Raw genomic sequence first — 8,794 nt, 5'->3', positions numbered from 1 at the left:
TGTCGCGACATGCACCCCACAATCCCTGAAAGAATACATTAAAACAGTTACAAACAAGAATTTAAAAAAGTCTTCATATTCATCATCAATACATAAAGTCATTAAGTGTTATGAATACATATAAATACAACTAGATACAGTTAAATATTGAAAAACATATTCATACCATTGAGTACAAAACAGTAAATATCTACATACAATATGCAAGGAAATCTGTAATAAGTACGGAAACACAGTGAATGTAAATTTGAATACATCTAAATACATTTAAATATAACANAACATAAAACCAGACTTTCATAGAATTTGTAACATAACAATTTTAATCAGCTTCCCCTAATTCCTAAGACCAGCGCCGTTTTCCCCCTCCCCTTTCTTCCTCTTCTCCATTCCTTCTTCTTCTCAAAAAATACAGAGATGAGACCTATTTTTTATAATCAGATTTTTCCCATTCAATTTGTAGCATGATTGGGATTTTGGACATGATTGAGTGTTGTTGTTGAGGTATTGTTCTATATTTTTTATTGTTTTTTTGATTGTGGATTGAGAAAAAAAAGATGAAGAACAGAGTATCGGCAGTATTGGTTTCTACAATTTGACTTGATTTTGTTGAATAACTAGTCGCCTTTTTGATGTCTGGATTGAGGAAGAAACTCGACGAACTGATTTCTACAATTTGATTTCAGTTTGTTGAAGCTTTTCGTCTTTTTTTTTTGAATTACGAAAAAAATTCTGGAGAGATCAGATAAAGGATTTGCGTTCAAATTTGAACTGAAGGTCGCTAAATCAATTAGGATATTCTTTTCCTGATTTTTAGTGCGCCATATTAGGAAGATTCAGCTACTATTAATTACTAATTAATGAATGGTATAAAAATTGTAGAAAAACAGTGCACAGGGCGGGTAATTTACAAAATATGCACATTTTTAGTAATAAGGTTTCATATATGGTATAGGAAGGAAAAAATCCCTTAATTTATTGTTTTAATTGCTCATAGTTATTGAGAACAATGAGAAGAATAGGAGAGATTCGAGAGTATTTCTTCTCGTCTTGTGGTGCTCTCAACACACAAAATGAGAAATTTGAATACGACGGGTTCATATTAACTTTATCAATCCTTTAACTTTTTTTAGCTTCGGCCCAAGTTGTAAATTGTGATAGTGCAGTGGTTAATAGTTCAGACGAGTTTAAGTGGCGAAATCAAGAAATTTAATAAGGGTGTTCAAATCCTCTCCTAGTGGGCTATGCAAAATGTTCAAAGTCTATTTTTAATCAATAACAACTAATATTTTACCTTATAAGTACTATAATTTTTTCGCGAAGGGTGATCAATTGACTACGTAGCTTCGCCCTGTTTAACCTTTTCCGCTATGTAGGTTGTTTAGTTGTTGGTGGGATTCAAATAAGAACTCAAATTCCAACATATCTATACTATATTAAAATAGCGAAATATCGTTCGTCTTTTTTACCCTTTAAAAATATATTTTATATTGGACAAAATAGTAATTTATTTATCTTCCTGATATTTAGGACTTCTAAATCAAATAAAATTTTATTTATTATATCTTTCCGTATTTGGATTCTGTAGAAAATAACTTTAAAATTAATTAAAATTTTATCTTATATAAATTATTTACTTTAATTATGACACAACTATAACTATATTTTTTCTAATATTTAGGGGAAAAAAGAATAGAATATGCGAATTATTTCCATAAATCTACTTTCAATTATTGGCCAAAATCATTTAGCTTGAAAATGCACTTTATTTTAGGCTTGTAGCGTTCGTTTACCATACTTGCCGCTGAATCTTTTTCTTATAATACTTTGCCCTTAGCGAAATGTGATTCTTCTTTTTTATCCTTTAAAAATTCCATAACGGCTAAAATTATAATTTAAGTAAATTTCTAATACCTAACACTTCAAAAATTAATTAGAATTTTGGTTATTAAATCTTTTCTTATTAGATTCGTTATGAAGTGATAATATTTAGAACTTTAAAATCTATTAAATTTTTACCTTATATAAATCAAACAATTCGTTTATAATATATTTGCTTATTTATATAGGCATGCAAATTAGGCGCGCACACATATATTTGATAAAAGCAAAAGTTCCATGCACATTTCTTCCAAATTAAATATTATGTACGTGAAATTATATATTTATTTTTAAAAAATTTACTTTTATCATAAAAGTGTAGTCCATGTTTTAACTATCTATAACTTTAATTCATTTCGACCATAAGTTAGGTGTAGTATGAAAATTTTAAAGGCCAAATATAATGCGGGAGAAAAATGTATAACATGTATTATAAATGAGTTGCCATTAATTTTTTTTCTTTTTCGTAAATATTCCAAAATAACATACCCCTATATTTTTTCTACATTAAGTTATTTGTTATAAAATATTAACTCAACATTAAGATATTTTTAGAATTTATATTGTCACTCTTATTAATTTTTTTAGGAGCTATAGGCCAACCTCATAATTCTTATATCTATAAAAGACCAAAAGTTTTAATTAATCAATTTGTATTATTTTACAAATTATCACGATAAAAGTATATTTTTGAATTATTTATTTTCGATAATTTTCACAAGGTATTTCTATAAAAAAGCTGAGGACTTTCATGTGGCAGGATTTTATCCTTTATAGAGCTAGCTAAATATAGTCTATGAACATATGTTTACAAAGTTATACTTTTTATTTTAATTTTATAACTCAAACATAATATTACTTATGCGATTTTTTAAAAATAATTTACTTATTGACATAGGAAGCACGTGCAAAGCGCGTACCCTAAGACTATATACATATATATATATAATACTTTCAAGCAAAAATATCGATCAAATTAACATATAGATGTATTTATTATTTATAGATAATATAAATTTTGCCTATTTTTTTTTCTCTAGTTGTCGGTCTAGCATGATCGTGATCCTTACTTCATTTGTAATATTTCTTTTTGTCTGGTAAAACCATTTATATATTATTAATTCGATTAATCCGAGTTCCGTCACACAAATTCCACTAAAGGGGTATGCCCTCCCTAGTTTTAAAATGAAATAGTACTTTGAGTTATTGTAAATATAAATTTTATTTCGTATTTGGTAAAGCCAAAAGTTGGTTCTCGAATTGGGCCGAAAGGCACGCTTGATATCATACATGGGCTAAAGATCAGGCTTTTGCTAGTAACAAGACTAGGACTTGATGGAATAGCCTGCAGTCTAATTGGCTAAACTTCTACAATCAGCTTATTTTGACAAGTATTTTTCGCAAAATGAAAAGTATTTTTAGTGAGGAATAGTTTGTGTTTAGCTTATTAATTTAAAAAGCACTTTTGAGCAATAATTAGTATTTGACCAAGCTTTCAAAAAGTGTTTTCAAGTGTATTTTTCTCAAAAATACTTTTCGTAAAAGTACTTTTGGGGAGAAGCTATTTTTTTTCTGTTTCTCAAAAATTGTTTCTGCTTCTACTCAAAAGTATTTTTTTTTTCCTTTTAAAAGCTTGGCCAACACCTTAACCTTAGAAACAAAAATACTTTTGGCCAAAAAAAAGCTTGGCCAAATAGGCAATAAAACTGAACATTTGGTGTTTTTCTCAAGATATCATATTAACATCTTCCAATCAATCAACAAATATCAAGCTTTATGTGACAAATCAATTTTGCCTATTATAGGGAGAAGTAGCAAAGTACAAAGACTGAAGCAAACCAAGAAGGACTATCAATCGAGTGTGATACGAAGCCCATTGGGCCGACTAATTCGGATTCGAGTCAAGTACAATTTCGAAAGTGGAAGGATCTCAACCATCCCGTTGCACTTCTCAATGACTGCTATTTTTCTCTTTCAAACCACAAACAGATAAAACCTAGAATTTCAACCAAAGCATGAATTTGTCTAGTAGCTAAATGTTGTGCTACCTCCTGCACCTGATTCATTTTGTCTAGATTAGCCTATGTTATGATTTAACTAGAATACAATGTTCACTATCACGTTTCGCCGATTATGTATTGCTGGTTCAGTTTAATTTAAAATTAAATTAAATTAAAAAATCGCCTAGTAATTCTTTTTATTTATTAAAATTGTAATTAACCGAATTTATTTGATATTTATGTTTGTGAGAAGTAGCATATACCTCTTTCAAGTATTAAAAGCATTTTGATAGTATTGTTTTATTCAGCGAGTTTTGAACTATATGCTAATAACATATAGGGATTTTTTTTTTATATACGCAAAGTGAAACCATTTTTAAATCTTTACAGATTTAACTATCGAGAAATCCAAAGAGACTAAGTTTGGAGGAAAAGAGTATCTCTAGACAAATTATACAATCAATAAAACATCTAAAATTTAAAATGGTAATATTCAGTGGAATATTGGCAAATGGATCAAAATAAGACAAACACAAAGTTGAAAATAAAGGATGAAGCAAACAAGAAAATATTTTCTCTTTATTGAACAAAACAACTTACAAAACGGACTACTCAATGCTAAATGTCATTGTCTTAGCTTTGTTAATGCCTCCTATTTCTCAACCTCATGCTTATAATTCCCCTACAAGTCATCCAATTTTGTTGGCTAACCCCGATAAGTCGGCCGTATATTACACAGGCGAGCTTAAGTTTTGTGCACTGACAGTATATACGATGGGACATGTTGTGGACATAGGGAAGCCGGTAAACTACACAGGCGGGCTCGAGTTCACGAGCCTAACATACACAGTGACAAAAAGGATAAAAGATGAAGATGGAAAATGGTTAAGTCAAGAAGTAGACTTATTGCACCAAATAACAGGCTATGCACCAAAAGGTTGTATTACTGCAGTTATGGGACCAAGTGGTGCTGGAAAATCCACACTTTTAGATGGATTGGCTGGTAGAATTGCAAGTGGAAGTCTTAAGGGTAAAGTTTCTATGGGTGGTGTGGATATGAGTCCAAGTTTGATCAAAGGAAGTTCAGCTTATATAATGCAAGAAGATAGACTTTTTCCTATGCTTACTGTTTATGAAACATTCATGTTTGCTGCTGATTTTAGGTTGGGATCACTCTCATTGTCCGAAAAACAGGATCGCGTTGAGAAGCTAATCGAGCAACTTGGATTATCTGTAAGTCGACAACAACTCATTCTCTAATGTTATATACATGTATAGACATAGTTCAATAGATCAACAATCAAGATTCAACATTTTTTCTTCAGGATTGAGGATATGACCTTTGATAGGAAGGTATGGAGGTCGAGGATAAGGGTAGTAGGTTAGTTAGTTTAGTGTTCTCCTTGTCATATTGGTAGTATTAGTACGTACTTTCGTATTCTGTTGGTATTAGATTTTTATGACTATATGTCGTTTCTTTCATTTCGGTCATCGTACTATCTCGTTTTTATTTATGCTACTTTTACATGGCTTCTCGTTGTTGCGCTTCTTGTTTTTCTCTTTATTAATGTGGTGCTTATGCTTCTCTGAGCGGAGAGTCTATTGAAAACAGTCTCTCTATCTCCACAAGGTAGAGGTAAGGGTGCGTACACACTACCCTCCCCAGACCCCACATACTAGGTTTGTTTAACTCTGAAATTTCTTAAATCTAAACCTTTGTGTGGTTTTGATCATTTATTTTATGGCAGTCAACTAGAAACACTTACATAGGTGATGAAGGGACGCGAGGAGTATCTGGAGGAGAACGTCGTAGGGTGTCAATCGGGGTGGACATTATACATGGACCTTCATTGCTATTCTTGGATGAGCCAACTTCAGGTCTTGATTCGACTAGCGCTCATAGTGTAATTGAGAAGGTGCACGATATAGCCCGAGCTGGAAGCACTGTGATTCTAACAATTCATCAACCTTCATATCGGATTCAATTGCTTCTTGATCATCTCATCATCCTGGCTCGCGGACAGCTCATGTATCAAGGAGCGCCAAATGATGTATCACTCCATCTTGTCAGGATGGGGCGAAAAGTGCCTAAGAACGAAAGCTCGATAGAACACCTGATTGATGTAATTCAAGAATATGATCAATCCGAGCTTGGAGTTGAAGCAGTAGCTGCATTTGCACTTACTGGTATGAAACCTCCACCGATAGGTGCAGCACACGAGATGTCAGCTTCTACAGTGCTAGCTCCATCACCTGCCCGGCCATCACACCGTGCTAAACATCAGGCCGTGGAGGCACAGGGCCGTGACAAGGCGAGCAAACGTCTTCGCTTGCAAATCAGTGCACAAGATGACTCAGGATTTGATCACAGTGTAAGGAGTCCCTGGAATACATCAAAGTCCTGGAGTGCCAGCCAAAGTGGTGTTCTAAAATCTCTAGCATTTTCACCAGCTCGGCGCAATCATCCTAAAAGCCCAAGTATTATGGGGTAAAAACATTCACTTCACTTCTAATTCATACTATACAAATGTCTTTCAAGTTAGTAAGTTTTACACTATTATGTCATCTGAAAAATAACTATAGGTAACTATCCGTAATAAGTGGTACTATAACATGAAAATTAAGATAGATAACCTGCTATAACATGTCGAAATACACTTATACTGTAAAAATACAGTAAGGCCTCTCTATAACAACATCTTTATATAACAGTCATTCACTATAAAAACCAATTTTTTCTCGGAATTGATTTTTATGTTATGCTATAATATATGTCCTCTATAACAACACTTCACCATAGCAGCCAAAAAATATCGGAACAAACGAAGTTGTTATAAAGAGGTTTGAGTGTATTTACAATTTTAGTGTATATAAGTTAAACTTACTACAATTTGCATGTTTGTGCAGTTCTTCTCCAGGATGCTATGCTTATTCTGCAGAGATTGTTCAAAGTACTCCAACTCCTCACAGTAGTGACTACACTGTCAATGAAAATGACTATTTGACATCCAATGATCTTACACCCCATACCAATCATTCTATCCATGATCTTGGGCCAAAGTTTGCGAATTCCTTCTTCTCAGAGACATGGATTCTAATGAGACGTAATTTTATAAACATCAGGCGTACCCCTGAACTATTCCTCTCTAGGCTCGTCGTGCTAACAGCTATGGGAATTATGATGGCCACTATGTTTTTGCATCCTAAAGACAACATTCAAGGAATCACAAGTCGCCTCAGTTTCTCCATCTTTACTTGCACCCTCTTTTTCTTCTCGTCCAATGATGCTGTTCCTGCTTTCATTCAAGAACGATTTGTCTTCATTCGCGAGACTTCTCACAATAAGTATAGGGCCTCTTCTTACACAATTGCAGGTCTAAAATCTTTTCTTGATCTTATTACTCCATGTTAGTAATTAATCTTCTTTTTTATTCCCCTCTAACCGCTGTTTTATTGGAGCTAATTGCTCCTTTGGTAACTCGAACCTACAACCCTGAGGTTGTTGGTGGGGCGTGCTGACCATCTGAGCAACCACCTCTCGTGTCATGTTACTAATTATAAGTACATGTCTTTTGTTATGAATCAAGTAAAACTTAGTCCTAATAAGTTTTGTACATAATGTTGCAGGTCTAATTACTTACCTTCCATTCCTAGCTCTTCAGGCTGCAGTTTATGCTGTGATTGTTTGGTTTGCACTATCGCTTCGCGGGCCATTCATCTATTTCTTGATAGTTCTATTCATGTCACTGCTCTCCACGAACTCATTCGTTATATTTGTAAGCTCAGTAGTACCAAACTACATACTAGGATATGCAGCTGTTATTGCTTTCACCGCGCTATTTTTCTTGTTTTGTGGCTATTTCTTGAATAGCCATGACATGCCACAATACTGGAAATGGATGAATTACATTTCAACTATGACTTATCCATATGAAGGGCTACTAATGAATCAATATCAAACGATAGATTCGTTTGGAAAAGATCCTTTTGGAAGAGATGTAACTGGTTTTGGAATCTTGAAATCACTTAATATTTCACAAGATTCAAGCAAGAAATGGGAAAAAGTATATGTGATGTTGGGATGGGCTATTTTTTACAGGGTTCTGTTTTATATTGTTCTTAGATTCTTTTCAAAGAATCAGAGGAAATGAAATAGTATTGAAAGTAGTAGGCATTGTAAAATCTGTTTTTATTCATATAATACAAACTTCAATTGTATGCTTAATATAAATTTCTTCTTAGTTTTGTTACATATAGTGAAGGTCTGTCTAAGACAGTACTTCAGATATTCAGAAAATAAAACTTAGGTATTTAACTTGAATTAATTGATTTGTATAGATAGAAGTAGAACTAGACTATGTAGTTGTATCAAAAAGAAATTATATTGTGTAAATAGATTAAAAAAAACAAATTTTTTGGTATATTTATGTTGTTGAGTCGCCTTGTATAATTTCTTGGCGTATTATTACTTTTAGCCAGCGCTAGAAACTATTTATATCTGGTAGCAGAAAAAGTGTATAAAATTTGTATAATGTTTTGTATATAACATACAGAATGTATATATAAAAAAAGATGTATAAATTTTATATAGTTTTTTGACTATTATTTTTACGGTGGCTATACAGTTTTTTTTCCTAATTTTTCTTGGCTTCGAAATTGGCTAGGAACATTAGTAAGAAAAATGCAAGAAGTATTAAAAAGAAAATCCTAATTTTAAACATTTTGTTCTAATGATTGTCGAGACTTGATACTGTTATTTTTACGAATTGTGCCAGAAAAAGAATGTGTTTGGTGTGCGAACAGAGTCCCACATTGGTAGCCGAAAAGATTGGGAGTCTACATATAAGGTGTAGGGATCTCTTAATGGTGTGAGGTCTTTTGGGGAAAACCGTGCGGGCTTGGCCCAAAGTGGA

The 8,794-nt window shown here is 32.8% G+C and overlaps 1 protein-coding gene across 1 annotated transcript; it reads left to right on the top strand.

Moving 5' to 3' along the window:
* The first annotated feature begins 4,655 nt into the window (after positions 1-4,655).
* Positions 4,656-8,032, top strand: LOC109238905 (ABC transporter G family member 6-like). The gene is made up of 4 exons (XM_019405394.1): positions 4,656-5,114; positions 5,630-6,369; positions 6,789-7,255; positions 7,509-8,032. The coding sequence occupies exons 1-4, from the start codon at positions 4,656-4,658 to the stop codon at positions 8,030-8,032; spliced, it is 2,190 nt and encodes a 729-aa protein (XP_019260939.1).
* Positions 8,033-8,794: the final 762 nt, after the last annotated feature.

The sequence above is a fragment of the Nicotiana attenuata genome, unplaced genomic scaffold (assembly GCF_001879085.1).
Source record: "Nicotiana attenuata strain UT unplaced genomic scaffold, NIATTr2, whole genome shotgun sequence".
Lineage (NCBI taxonomy): Eukaryota > Viridiplantae > Streptophyta > Magnoliopsida > Solanales > Solanaceae > Nicotiana > Nicotiana attenuata.
The sequence above is the reverse complement of the archived record's forward strand: the minus strand, read 5'-3'. Positions and strand labels throughout refer to the sequence as shown.

What these genes read in the sequence shown, in the direction of transcription:
- LOC109238905 (XM_019405394.1), top strand. Translation starts at nt 4,656, where the DNA reads ATGGGACATGTTGTGGACATAGGGAAGCCGGTAAACTACACAGGCGGG. An exon ending in TCGAGCAACTTGGATTATCT is followed by an intron (nt 5,115 to 5,629) that starts GTAAGTCGACAA and finishes ATTTTATGGCAG; the next exon opens with TCAACTAGAAACACTTACAT. An exon ending in AAAAGCCCAAGTATTATGGG is followed by an intron (nt 6,370 to 6,788) that starts GTAAAAACATTC and finishes ATGTTTGTGCAG; the next exon opens with TTCTTCTCCAGGATGCTATG.